General features: G+C 33.6%; 3 protein-coding genes across 6 annotated transcripts in view; 2 read left to right on the top strand and 1 right to left on the bottom strand.

Moving 5' to 3' along the window:
- LOC126758929 (neurogenic locus Notch protein) overlaps positions 1-4,467 on the top strand; it is a 170,008-nt gene extending 165,541 nt beyond the window's left edge. The window contains exons 9-10 of the mRNA XM_050473381.1: positions 38-520; positions 604-4,467. Coding sequence (XP_050329338.1) covers positions 38-520; positions 604-947 — 827 coding nt within the window. The 3' untranslated portion in view covers positions 948-4,467. The remainder of the gene's footprint in view (positions 1-37; positions 521-603) is intronic.
- Positions 4,468-5,205: 738 nt separating this feature from the next.
- On the bottom strand, positions 5,206-5,926 carry LOC126758988 (UPF0729 protein GD16342). Its single transcript, XM_050473505.1, has one exon. The coding sequence runs from the start codon at positions 5,764-5,766 to the stop codon at positions 5,470-5,472; it is 297 nt and encodes a 98-aa protein (XP_050329462.1). The 5' UTR covers positions 5,767-5,926; the 3' UTR covers positions 5,206-5,469.
- Positions 5,927-6,229: 303 nt separating this feature from the next.
- LOC126758946 (rab11 family-interacting protein 1) overlaps positions 6,230-14,983 on the top strand; it is a 50,706-nt gene continuing 41,952 nt past the window's right edge. For 2 of the 4 annotated variants that reach the window (XR_007666929.1, XM_050473435.1), the window contains exon 1: positions 6,240-6,692. Coding sequence is in view for 1 of the 4 variants with exons in the window: in XM_050473435.1 (XP_050329392.1) it covers positions 6,662-6,692 (31 nt within the window). In the remaining 3 variants the exon portion in view is untranslated. Of the gene's footprint in view, positions 6,693-14,983 lie in introns of all 4 variants that reach the window. The other 2 variants (XR_007666930.1, XR_007666931.1) reach the window with 2 other exon arrangements.

Below are 14,983 nucleotides of genomic sequence, written 5' to 3'. Positions count from 1 at the left end.
CTCGTTTAACAAAAACTTTCTGCTTTTCACGCCACAGGTTCGCCGTCGCCCGTGAAATCGCATCCCAGTCTGCCCACCTCGCCCACACACATGCAGGCCATGCGACATGCCACGCACCAGAAGCAGTTCGGCAATAATGTGAACTCGCTGCTGGGTGGCGCTGTGAACAACGCGAACAGCAATTCGACGAACGGGCCACAGAGCAATGCGTCGATGAACTCGCCGCAAAGCATGAGCTTTCAATCGCCCAGCAGTCAGAGTTTATCGCAACAAAATTCACCGGTGAGTGTGGGCATTGTCTCGCCAACCGGCAGTGATGGCATGATGATGGCGCCACAACAAACACAGCAACAGCAGCAGCAACAACAACAGCTGCAGCAACAACAACAGCAGCATCAGCAGCAACAGAATTCGAAAAGCAGTGCAATAATGCAAACTATGCAACAACACCAGCAACAGCTTGGCAGCCTCGACTTCGGCTCGGCCGGTTTGGACTTGAACGGCTTTTGCGGTTCACCAGGTGAGTTGTCCGAAACCTATTCTCTTAATACTCGAAACTATAAGACAATTGACATTAACACTTTCGTTTTTTTTTATTGACAGATTCATTTCACTCCGGCCAAATGAATCCGCCTTCGATACAGAGCACTATGTCGGGCTCCTCGCCCGCCACCAACATGCTCTCGCCATCCTCCCAGCACAATCAGGCCTTCTACCAGTATCTAACGCCGACGAGTCAGCACTCCGGTGGCCTGACGCCGCAACATCTGGTGCAAACGCTCGATAGCTACCCCACGCCCTCACCCGAATCGCCCGGCCATTGGTCGAGCTCATCGCCACGCTCCACATCGGACTGGTCGGAGGGCGTGCAATCGCCAGCGGGCAATAATCTCTACATCTCCGGCGGACATCAGGCCAATAAGGGTTCGGAGGCCATTTACATTTGACAATAAGCACAGGTGACAGCGGTAAACGCTGCTGCTGTGCTGCGACGCGCGCCAATGTGAGCGCACATGAGTGTGTGTGTGTGTGTTGGGTAAACATTCGCTAGCATCCTAGCTTTAACGTTATACATACAGACATACATTTATAGAAATATACTTACATATAACTAGTAGCATTTAGTTTTGTACAAAACAAGAGACGAAAATGTGCGTGTAAAAAGTGAAAAAATATTATTAAAAAACTTTTCTATATTATTGATAAAAATATTTAAACGAGCAGTAGAGCACGAACGAACTGAAAGCAAATGTGGCGTCAATGTGGTGCTTGCGGCGCGCTTTAACAATTACACATACAAACATACATATGTATGTAGTTATTATTATTATTATTGTTGTTGTTGTATATGGCATGCACAGGCGCGACACCCGGCTGCATGGAGACTTAGATGCTTCCTTTTCAAAAAAGGAACTCAGCCATATTTTTTAAGTATGCATTTTATTAACCATACCTATACATACATACATACACACTTACTATATATAAATATAGTTTACGCATAATTATACAGTTATAAAGCGCATATCTAAATGCAGGCGTGTGTGGTGAGGCTTTAAAGCGTGCATTGATCCAAGAGCTGCGGTGCCTATTGTAAATTATTGCTCTTTTTTATTGTCTAATACACCCACAAGCATATTAATGTGCACAGCAACGAGCAAACGAACAAAAATGCTTAAACTGAAATTCGTTTAGGCTTTTGCTACACTATACATATGCGCACACACTACTACATACATAGCATACAAGTAAATAATTCCTTAGTAATATACATACATACATAATTACATACCGTTATTGAACAAGTAAATCAAAAAATCAGCTGCAAAAAAGAAACTCACAATCGAATCTCCTACCAGAGTAGTAAATACATAAACATAAATATATATATGCATAAGTTTTATGCAAACAAAATTAGTTATACACACACATACATACATATATATAGTATATGTAGTGTAAAAAACAGCATACTCTTAATATGCAAACCGAAAATAGTACCCCTTATAAATATTAAGCGCACGTTTTGTGAATAGCGACGAAATTGCGGGGAAGGAAGTAAAGTTATGGTGTTTTTTAAATGTTATAATGCGTGTTGTTGTGGGTTAATAATTTTATTTGAGAAGCAATAGAAATTAAATTTGAAATTTTTAAATTTCTTTTGTTGGTAAGAGGCTTAGAAATATGAAATATTTTTTTGTGTAAGCAATAAGCTTAAAATTATTTTTTTTTTTGTAAACAAAAAGCATAAATATAATCTTGGAAGTTTTTGTGCAACATTAAACAACAACAATTCAAAAAATTTTAAAATTATATTTACAATTTATAGTATTTTATAGCTTAAAACAATAATATTTTATTATTTGGAAAACAACCAAAAATATATTATAAACTAAAAAGTCTTATTGTGCGAAGGACCGCATCTCTGTTACCCACAAACTTGTTGTTTTTGTAGTGACTAAAAAATATTCCTCAAAGATCCTTTTGAAAAAGCAACAACATGGCAGTATTTCGCCTTATAAAAACTTGGTGCCGCTGCGTTTGAGTAGAACCGATTCCGTTCCCACGACAGTCGGGTCTAAGTAATCGAAACGGACCTGGACTTTTATCCGGCCAAGGTCCTCGAAATTACTTCACGACTGTTTTCTGTCGCTACAACACAGCAGTAATACTGGGATAGCTTGTATAACCAAAACTATTACTGCTTGCTCCAAAAATTAAAAAAAATATTAACCGAAACGCGTTAAATTCTTTCAAAATTTACACAATTTTATTTTTTGCTTCCTAAATTTGAATTGTAAACTATAATACACATTAAAAATATCTAAAATTAAAAATTTGCACAAAATGGCAAATAAAATTTCCAGCTGTCATTCTACTTCCAATTAAAATTTCTGACACTTGCTTCGGTACTTCCAAAATAAAATTTTTAGCTCACAGCCCAACGCGATCACCAATTATTAATTGCCTATTGTTATTGATATTAGTGTTTTTTTATTGAAAGTTCATTTGTTTAAATTTGCAAAAAATGTGTAAAAAAGATTTTAATTAGTTTAATATAAAAGTGAAAAGTGAGCAGCACAAAAACAATTAGTATTACAAAATTTTACAAGCATGCGGCAAACTGAAGACACACTAGACTTATTTTATCATAAAAAATTAAAACAAATTAACATGAAAGCAACGCTGCGCTGCATTGGCGAGCGTTAAATAAATGTATAATTGCTGCTAGTATAAAATGTTAGCCATAAGTGCGCTGAAACTCTTCCAATATTGTTAGGTATTACAATTTTGTATTTAAAAGTAATTGCATAATATAATTTTTTTTTAATGAAATTATAATTAAAAATAGCAATGAAGCGTAAAACAAATAATTTTAACAAAGTGCTTATAAGCAATGTGCGCTAGCAAAAGCAACTGTAAAAAGTATCTCATGTCTATGACTTAAGTATAACTAATACGTTTAGCGGTAAGTTGTCTAAAAAAAGTAGTAAAAATCAGCATATTATGTAATAGCAATGTGCGTAATATTTAAATATATATAAATATTCAGTGTTTTAATGTAAATTAAACGAAATTAATTGCGAATTATTAATGTTTAGTAAATATTAAAAACATGCTGTAATTGGTGAACAATTTTTTAAATTAGTTTATAGTTAATTTTATTAATGAATACTCTAAGCATTAATTTTTGTATTTCTTCTGCGTTAAAGCGTTATTTATAAAGTAGTTGTAGTTCAAATTGTTGTAGTAGACGCCGTAATTTAAGTAATTTTTTAATTGGAAATTGAAATTATGTGCGTTACAACTACAAAAACACATTTATGCATAATTATGTACACTTTGCAATTATTGACTGTGTGAATATGTCGCTTATAATGAACGCTCTGCGCACAAGACAACAAGACATGCAACATAAAAGACATAATTTTATTTAAAATTAATTAATGTGCTCTTTTAGCATTTAAATAGTGATTTAGTGATTTTTTTATATACATATATACGAAATACACCGTCAGTAGTACTGTTTTATTGCTAAATAATTTTTATTTCTATGCGTCACGTTTGCAGAGCCTCAAATATGCTCTAAGAATTTATTAATTATTATTTTTGTAATATGACTCGTATCTCTTGTTGGCGCATACACTTGCGAAAAAGCTTTAATTTAGTTAACTTTTTGTTTTCTGTTTTGTTTTTTTGTTTTTAACGCGTCTACGCTGCTCATTGTCCGCTGTCCAACATTTTCTGTTCCCTTTAATGCTTTTGACTTTATAAAAAAATATCGTGGTAACTATTTTTATTTCGTCATGTTTTACAATGCGTTTGCATTTAATATAGATCATGTAAAATAGTGCTTTGCAAAGTATATTTTAAGTTTTCTGTAGCAGTAGTTATAACGAATTAAGCAATTAAGCGAAAATCTTTAAAAAGACATTAATAAAACATTACATATTTTTATAAAATAAATTACAGGTTTTTATTTTATTGTTAAAAATTATTGTTATTGTCAGTTTTGTTGTTGTAGTGGGGAAAAATTGTGTCGAGTTGACAGTCCTTGGCCGGATAGAAAACAATCCGGGTCCGTTCCGGTTAAGTAGAAGCGGTTACGTAGACCCGACTGTCGGGGGAATGGTCTTTATTGTATTCTTTTGCATTAGTTATATAGGCTAAGTTTTTAAAATGTCGATCTGAAATTTAGATCGCACCCTTTTCTCCTCAAGAAGCTGTTCATTTTTCGGAATTGCCGATACCGGACTTCTATAGCATTTCATTATTATTTGACGAGATATCTTTCCGAAATTTCGCACAGATTATTATGCAGAGCATAGCTAAAAACCCCGAACATATGGTTCATATCGGACCACTACATAGTATATAGCTAACACACAAACCGACCGATCAAATTCAGAATAAAGATTTTTCATACCATTTTTTGATATAAAAAATGCAACTGTGAAAACTGTTATTAAAGTACCGGTTTTTTTTTTCATTTTACCCAAGAAAATTATTTTCATACAAATTTGTATTAATTTTTGCATACAAATAGGCGCAGTGAAAAAGCGCACATGACCAAGTTTTCGATAAAGTGAATAACCTCGCTGGAGCGACCTTTAGCTGTTCGGGGCGGATGAGCGTATTACGCATTAAAACGTGTTTTATGCATAAATTTCCAACTTTTTTATTGTAACTAAACAAAAACACAGCTTTTAGTTTGAAAAATCAGCTTTATTTACAATTAAATGTTTAGCTAAGGTAATACAGTTATTTAAAATGCAAAACAAACAAATTTACTTCGCACACAGCTGTGCAAAAGTGTCACTAATACCCGTCTGCTTTTGATTATACAGTAATCATATAGTTGCCTTCATTATGCCCAGCCCCAAGTTTATGTATTTTTCATTGGTCATTATGTTGTAAATTGTATATTACATACAGTTATACATGTAACCTAATTGCACTAGTATAATTTCAGTTTTCTTTCTTTGCATCTGGCCCACTGGAGCTGGAATCCACAGCGTCCTTCACAACAGCTGACTTTTCACTTCCGTCATTGGTTAAAGTTTTGTTTTTAGATCCAGTGAAGGGGCAAGCGCCGCCTTTGCATTCGAATGGAAACTCGGGTGTATTTTTTATTACATTACCCTGAGCATCCTTTTTCTCCCAAGGATTCCAATAACGCTGTATAATAGGTAATACATATGGTTGGATAAATTTGTGCCAGATGTACAGCAGCACAGGAATGATGAAACACGGCACACAAACCATTTTTGTAATTTGTATTTGTAGTGGAATGAAATTTGTACACAATTTCCTTTATTCAAATGGGTAAATAATACTTGCTATATCGAATTTTTAGAATTTTCTTAGTCAGAATAATAAAACTCGTAAATTTTAATTGAGATAATCAAAACAAATGCATAAATGACATTTCGCATAGTTGTTTTGAAAGCGCAATCCTCCGGCAGATGTCGCCTGGTTTTTTATGATTAATTTTTACACAACCAGAATGTGATAATATATTTTGTGATTATTTATGATTTCAAAACCTTTGATTTTTTTAAATAAAACCATTATCTCTTCACTCATTATCATTATTCAGTTTATTTAGTTTCCTCTTTTAATAAAAGTAAAAGACAAAGATTCTCTTTAAACATTGTGTACAAAATTAAAATGCAGCGCTGCGGCTTTGTACTCGTTACTTTTATTCGTTAGAAATTCTTTGGTGAACAGCTGTCACTCGTTTTTTGCAATTTGACCTGTTCGGTTGTTATTTCCAGTTATTTCATTTAGCGCTTTAAATACAGGTAATATTGGTATTGTGTTTTAAGAATGCAATCGGGTTAAGTGATTTTTTTGTTTGTTCAGTAATTTAATATATTTTTAATGTGTCGTAGGTATAAAATAACAAAATATTCTCGGCAGTGTTAAGGTGATTGTAAAAAGCAAGTGCAGTGAAGTGTTGTGATGTCGGTGAAGCTAACAAAAAAGTTTTAAAGCAAAGGTGAAAATCCAACAAAAAAGAAAAGAATCGTGCAAAAACGCAATATCATACAACTGGCTGATTTAAAATATATTATTCTTATTGGAAATAAAAAAAGTGAAAATTGAGGAAAAAAGTTAATTTTCAGATTGGAGTGAACACTGTAATTGGAAATTTAAAATGTGGAGTCCAACGCACATACAAGTAACTGGTAAGTCCAAACGTAATTTAATAATATGCTACGGTGAACAAATTATATTTAACTATTAAGAAGTGGTTTCAAAATAATTAATATATTATGTGTGAACAAGAAAAATTAATTGTAAGTTTTCAGAAGCATCAATTGCACCCATTGTGTTAGCCATAATTCGTGATTTTGTGTCAGCGCATTATTGGCATAGCTAACTGCGTCGGTGGCCGACTCACCGTCATTGTTTATATCAATGCCACTGGCTGACGGAATTGTGAGCAGCCACTTTCTTTGTGTACCATACATGTATACACACATGTGTATGTGCATGCAATGGAAGCAAAAGCTGCTTCAACAGCACCTCACTAATATATAGTTTGATTAGCAGAGAACTGGTTTTAAGAAAAACCATAACTGAGCAGTTTCTGAGTTTCAAAGTTTCATAAAGACAAAGCTCACAGTACAAGGCAAAATTGAGTGTAGCAAAAAGTCGTCGAATGCGGCAAATTATATTAAAAATGGAATGTAATTTTTATTTGTTAAAGAATGTTACCGAAGTTGTTTTTGCTCTAGCAGTATTAAAATATTTAAATAGTTAATGGTTGGGCGATCATGGCATGCCATACAAACTCCAACTTGGGTCAAAAGCCTTTGAATGGCAGTGACCAATGCGATTAATATTCAGCGTTGCACGGCTGGTCAATTTCAATTTTATTTTCACTTTTTAATACTCTCCACAATAATACTTTTAACAATTAGCCATCACGAAATGAGTGTGAGTTTAGCGAAAACAACAAAGTAAACATATTTTTATGCACACAACTAGTTGATGGATTAAGCAGGCACGTTTCTGTTGAGATTGAGGATTCGCAAATTGAACTCTTGTAACTTGTAAACAAATGATGGTAGTCATCAGATTGTTTGGCTTTTATGTGTCACTTTCTACATTGTGCCATTGTTCTCGAAAAATGAATTTGTGCTTTCATCAATTTGTGGCAGCAGTTGTATATACTCACTTATTTACAATTTAAATTTGGCCCACTATACCTCTCATTACAGTGCTATAGTGCTCCTCGTGTAGTTGGCTTCGCCAACGCCATAAAAATATCATTATTTGCCAAAGTGCTCCTCATTCACCACCTGCTTTCCTCTATGCATACAAATGTATGATTATTTGTGTTTAGTTGTACCAACAAGGCTTTTGGTGTCACGTGATGATGACTGTTATTTGTGTTTTCTGCTGCTTATTGCAGATTTCACTTAATTTGGCATGCAAGTGCTGACTTTTTCTGAATTTGTGATATTTACGTGAAGAATTCCACTGAACGTCAAATTAAATATGAAAGGGAAGCAGAATAATAATAGTTCATAAAAACAAAATCTTATAGAAACAAAAATGTTTACCTACATATGTGCGTGTATAAAGTTGTAGGCGGAAATTGGCTTTTGAGAGCTCGTATCTTTTTACATTATACAGTTCTAATCTTAGGAAAATTGTAAAGCCTTGATAAGAAACTTCAAATGTTTTGCTGGAAATCACAAACTGTCATATTATTTCTCACTTTTATCGTTATCATCAAATTGTGAAAGTACGAAGCACATTGCTGTCAATGAACGTAACTTGCACCGAACAAAATGAATGTATAAATTTACCAACATTTAGTAGCGATTTTAAAAAATTCAACTTTTTTCTTATTTCGCCAGTAATGGAATATATCGATGCGTTCAACAGGCTAAATTTGGACTATCCTGCAATGACCTTGGAACTAAATTCGCTGTCGTTCCAACAATTAAAAAAGGGCTTTCATTCTCCCGTAATGATTCATTCAAATTAAACTCAGCGCAAATTGCCTCAAAATACAACCTCTATTAAAGCTGCAATCGTCTAATACCTTACAATACAATTTGTTTACTTAGACTCTTCACAAAAGTAAAATAAAATCCCAATAAAATGAAAATATTTTCAAGAGATAAGATAAGATTTACAATCTTAAAAATATTCTTTAGTGACGTACTCAAGTCTGGTTAAGGGTATTACTTTTATATGAAAATATTAAGGAAATGCCGTGTTTATGAAAGTTAACCGGTTATGGGTATGTGAGGTGTCCGGCTATAAGGATTGCCCGTAATGGGGAATTTCACTGAACGTAGATGTGAGAAGATTTTTTGAATTGTTGGTGAAAAGTAACTTTTTTAGTGTAGAAATTTAGGTGTAGTCATAGTATTATTAGTTGTATTAGTCATTTCCACTTCTGATAAGATTTCAAGCCGCTTGAAGTTTGGTTAACCACATTGCCTGTTGAATGAGTAATGAATACTTCAATAAGGCGGAGAAAGTATATATATTTATATGTGGATTAGTGTGTTGAAATCGTATTTCCAAAAGACTCTCTCTCATGCCAACATGACGGTTTTAATTTTTTTCGATGCTATCGTTTTTAGTGGATCTGGATGGTTGACTGACATAAGTAAAGTTTCGATAACTTCACGACCTTCATTTAATGCTTCATATCATTCAAATACTTATGTGATAAAGTAGACTCACCAAAATACTTCTTCAACATTTTCATTGATGCACAAATTGGGAAAAAATATCAAGCAAACTCGTTCCATAATAAAAATTGAGATATCGAGATCAAACTTCACATAAAAATAAAAAATGTGTTGTACAAATCTAGGAAACAATTTTTTACCGATTCGGCCCAGTCCAGTTCAAGTTTGATCAGATGGTATACATTTATCATATAAGTACCGTGATTTTTTCTTATATAAATTAAGCCCAAATATTGACTAAGTAGACGTTCTCTTATGTGCATTGGTATGAGCAAATATGCTATTTTACAATTCTGCCGCCATCAAATCAACAATTGCCTTTGTCTTCAAGTATTTTTAAATTGGTCAGCGCAGTTGTTGTCAATATTTAAAGAACTGACTTATTTTCATGTGAAAATCAAACAAATTTGTCTGCAAGAAGCTGTTCATTGTTCAAGATTGCTCGTGATAGCATGCATGTACATATGTATTTGTTGTTTGCTATTTATTTTCCGCTTAAAATGTGTATTAAACAAGAAAAAACGTTTACTTTGGTTGCAAGCAGTTATAATACCTTTAACAAGTGCATTTTTATGGTACAAAAAGGTAGACAGGCTATATGCTATAGTGATTTGATCTGAACAATTTTTTTGTACATAATGTTGCTTTGGACTATATTCTATACCAAATTTCGTGAAAATAGCTTGTCAAATCCAAAGGCTTTTCATGCATGGATTAAATTTTATCGATCAATTTGTATGGCAGCTATATGCTATATGGGTCCAGCATCGACAGTTCTGACAAATGATCAACTGCCAGGGAAGAAACTGACTTGTGCAAAATTTTAGATCGGTATTGCAAAAACTGGGGAACTAATACATTGTAGTATATGTACACAGATAGACAGACAGGACATGACCAAACCGACTCAGCTCGTCACTCTGATCATTTATACACTATAAACATTGATGGGTCTCCGACGATTTCTACTGGGTATTACCAACTTCGTGCCCCATTATAATGTATGTGTATGTGTGTGCATAAGTTCAGAAAACAATACCTTTTTTATCAACAATTATTTTTTGCTCAACTAATAAGTTCCGCTAATAAGCTCAAGCGAAGTAATTCAAGTTCATTATTATTCATTTGTATTCGCTATTTATTACTTACAGTGATACGGCCCTTTGTTAATCACTATTTTTATTATTATTATTTTTTTTTTTGTTTTTGCAAACAATAATTACCCAAGAACAGTTGTATGAAAATAGCAGCGTAATCTCTCTTTGTTGTAACTATGGCGATGAACTTGCTGAAACAGTGCTTTTGTTGTATTGTTTACACTGATTGTCATGTGTTATGCCTTGCCGTTTCATTTAATAAGAAAATTAATTGTATTGAGTAACGTTTTTACTTATAAAATTGAATTTTATTGTTTATATTGTATTTGAGCCCTTGATTTTGAAAGTGGTATAAGTCAAAAATTTAAAAAAATCTACTTTATCAGCTATTACTTATCAAATCTTAATAAAATAACATAATCTGAAGAGATTAGCAGCATGCCATGCAAATTAACTCTTTAAAATGTGTTTATTTTTCAGTTGTTAACTGAAATACAGATATTGTTTGTTTTGATAGTGGTATAAGTCAGTGTGTTCACAAAGTAATTTTATCATGTCTTCAGATAGTGGTTCAGGTATGATGAAGTAATACTTTTAATGTAAAAACCTACTATTTAAAGTTAATTGTAGACATTTTACGGCGAACAAATATAAGTAATGCTCCCAAGAAATGGAAACGAATAAGAATGATATCGTCTTCTGATGAATCAGCTCATAGTTTAAAAGTGAATTCGGAACCCTTACAAATGGAAGAAAGCAAAATGAAATCAAGAAAGAGGACACGCAATCAACAGAATTATGCCCAAAATATAAGAAAAATGAAGAGAAATCGTGGAGAGGAATATGAAACAAAAAATTCTAAGCCCGTGAGGGCTAAACTTTTCGAAAATATAGATTGTCTTTGTTCCAAAAAGTGTTTAAATGGGATCGGATATGAAGACAGGAAAGCTAATTTTGATTATTTTTGGAATTTAGCAAGTTTCGAAAAGCAGAATATGTTTCTGTATGGTTTTATAAGAAAACAATCAATAAAACAAAAACGCCCCAGAAATCACAAAGGATATATGAGAAAATGGAGTTTCAAGTTTCATCTATATGTATGTATGAGTTCGGAAGTTTCTGTTTGCAAAACTTTTTTTTTGGATACTTTCAAAATATCTAACGGAAGATTAAGCCGTGCCTTAAATTCTGAAACACCTGGAATGGATGGTCGTGGCAAAATGGCTAGTTCATCTAGAAAAACAGATGAAGAAAAAATTAAAGTAGTACGAGATCATATTCTGAGTTTTCCAGCATGTGAGAGCCATTACACACGATCACATCACACTTCAGGTCGAAAGTATCTAAGTGCTGACTTAGATATTCGAAAAATGTATGGGCTATATGTGGAAAAATGTGATGAAAATAATACATCATGTGTAAAGGAGTGGACTTATAGAAAAATATTTAATACTGAGTTCAACCTAAATTTTCATACTCCTCGTAAAGACACGTGCCAAAAGTGTGATTCGATAAAACTAAAAATTGAAGCATCCAGTAATGAAGACGAGAAGTTGCGTCTTATGGAAATTCATGATTCACATCTTAAAAGTGCCGAACAGGCTAGAAAATGTTTAACAGATGACATACAAAAAACAAAAGATAACCCGAGTGAAAATTACGGATTCACATTTGACCTACAGAAAGCGCTTCCTTATCCAAAACTTTCTGTTTCGGTAGCTTACTATAAGCGCAACATGTATGTATACAATTTAGGGTTTCATAATTTCCACAATGGAAATGCTAAAATGTATGCATGGGATGAAACAATCGCCTCAAGAGGATCACAGGAAGTTGCGTCCTGCATCTTAAAGCACATTCGGGACATTACCACTCAAAAGCATATAATAGCTTACAGTGATGCCTGCTCAGGACAAAATCGAAACATTAACATAGCTTTAATATGGTTAAAAATTGTTCAGTCATCTGATAATAATGTTGAAACAATTGATCATAAATTTATGGTATCTGGCCATTCTTTTTTGCCAAATGATCGCGATTTTGGTTTGATAGAAACTAAAATTAAAAAATCGAATTATTTATACATCCCTGAGCATTATTATAATTTAATAAAATCATGTAAGATGAGAAACCCATTTTCGGTAGTACAAATGGATCAAAAAGATTTTATTTCTACAAGACAACTAAAAGAATCAACGAATAATAGAAAGAAAAACGTCAATGGAGAAGCTGTGCCTTGGTTAAAAATACAATGGATCAGATTTCTAAAAAATGCCCCATATAAGATGTTTTATAAAACTTCCTTGGATGACAACTCCGAATTCAAAGTATTAGACCTCTCACCTAAAAAAGGAAGACCTAGAACATACGGAAATATTGATTTACTTCCATTATATACAACCATTAGACCAATAACAAAAGAAAAACGTAAAGATATGATGGATCTACTACCCTATATTCCACCAATTTTTCACAAACACTTTATTTCCTTAAATACTAATGAATAATTTACTTAGTCACAATGAAATGAGTTTGAATAAAATGTTAATTACTAATAAAATTGTTTTATTGGTGGTATAAGTCATTTATAAAGTCATGCAGTTAATTTTGAAAGTGGTACAAGTCATTTAAACCTTTCAAAACCACATTTTCTTTTAAAAATGGCTATAAATTTCACAATCATAATAAATACTTGCTTGTTGGGACTACTTTACTGTCGAAAAATCATAATCCATAATGCAAGAATATTTTTTAATCCTTTAAAATGCAAAACTCTAAATATCTCGAAACCAAAAAAATATGACTTATACCACTTTCAAAATCATGGGCACATTTGAATGCTGATTATACTGTGAAAAGTGCTATGTTTGCATTTTATTCTTTGATTTTAAATATCAAGTTTTGTGATAATGACTTCATCTCATCTCAAATATGCTATAAAACTATATATTATATATGGAGGCTTGATTTCTGCTTGAAAAACGTATTTAAAACCAAGAAGAATCGTTAACTTCGACTGCACCGATGGCGAAGGGAAATCCGATTCGATGTTCCCTACTTTTTTTTTTAATGAAAAAACACAGAAACTTCAAATTTAAAGGAAATTTTTATCATCATTCAAAATAACCTTTTTTGAAATTTATTTTTTGAAGATTATTTCTTTCATATGCTGGCCGCGGCTATGTCACAGGTTTCCCATTCGTTGAGTCCAATTTTCAATGACTCAGAAACCCTACAGGAAAAAGGCTAGCGTTGTGATATCACACGATCTCGGTGGCCAATCGACCGTCCCAAATTATCTGCTCACCGAAGTGTTATCTCAATAAATCCATTGATTGATGGGTCTTGTTGAAAAATGTCACCGAGATCACAGGGATGAAATGGCAGACTTGAATCTTTTCAGGTTGTTCTTGGTCCCAAAAGCGGCATTTTTGCTTATTTATGTACATACCCATTGAGTCAGAAATAGGTCTCATCGCTGAACAAAATTTGGCTCGAAAACGTCGAATCTTCTTGGAACTTTTCAAGAGCGCATAGAGCAAAGCGATGTCTTGGGAAGGTCAAGCGGCTTCAGTTCTTGCACAAGTTGTATTTTATAAGCTTTCAATTTAAGAGCTCGATGTAAAATGCACCAAGTCGTTCCATACGTCAGTCCGAGTTGCTGCGAACGGCGCCGAATCGGCTCTCCACGGTCTTCGTATACACCCTCAGCCACGGCTGCTATTCTTGCTGCTTGCTAGATTGACTTCTTATGGTATGGAAATCTGATTGGCAAGCTTGAGTAACAGCAATATTCTATAGTGGTCGGATCTCAACGATATCGGCGGAGATTGTAGCGTTGCATTCGTCAATAATCGGTGCGAAATTTCGTAAATCTTGTCAAATAATAAAGAATTCTATACGGGAACATTCTTTTGATCGGTTGCGGCAAGTAAGCGGCTTCTTAGTTACCCTAAAAGGATGTATGCAAAATTTTAGATCGCGAAGCTGAGGGACTCGAATATAGTCTTACATTTCTTTACTGAAACATTTTTGGAAATTGCTATTGACGTAACAGTTCTTCATCGTGAAAAATAATCAGGTCCATGTCGGTTATGAAGATCCATTTGTCTTGATCTAGGATCTATCTTTCTAACGCAAGTTTATTCTGAAGATCTCCCACTCTCTCTCTCTCTCTTTAGCATGTCAATATTCGAGTGTTGTTCTTGTAAAAATAGAAAATCGAATGAAGTATTTTTTTTACAATTCTCTATGGCGCCACTTACTTATTCTATAAATAAAATCGAAACAATATCCCAAATTGGCCATAAAGAGCAAAAGCGCACTTTTCAATGAAGTCTGCAATCTGGTTGCGTAGACTTTTTGCTTGCTTCACTCCGTTAACTTCTTCTACATCCCGGCATTTAATTATTTAACCGTTTCGGCTGGCATTCTGGACAATAAACGACTATTGTAATCGTTCTTTAAATACCCAATCTTCGCCAATTAAGCCAAAAAAAGTAACTGTAAAATTGAGCTTCGAAAAATGTTTACTCGTAAAATAATATCCATGTACACATACTACATGCATACATACATACATATGCGATTACAATCTTGTATAATAGCAACAGCTTTTACACGTTCACCGTTGACCTGTGCGCACGCGTTCTCGTTTCAGTG

Source organism: Bactrocera neohumeralis, chromosome 5 (genome assembly GCF_024586455.1).
Source record: "Bactrocera neohumeralis isolate Rockhampton chromosome 5, APGP_CSIRO_Bneo_wtdbg2-racon-allhic-juicebox.fasta_v2, whole genome shotgun sequence".
Lineage (NCBI taxonomy): Eukaryota > Metazoa > Arthropoda > Insecta > Diptera > Tephritidae > Bactrocera > Bactrocera neohumeralis.
This window is presented reverse-complemented; position numbering and strand designations above follow the sequence as displayed.

Coding starts and splice junctions, on each gene's coding strand:
- LOC126758988 (XM_050473505.1), bottom strand. CDS start 5,766: ATGGTTTGTGTGCCGTGTTTCATCATTCCTGTGCTGCTGTACATCTGG.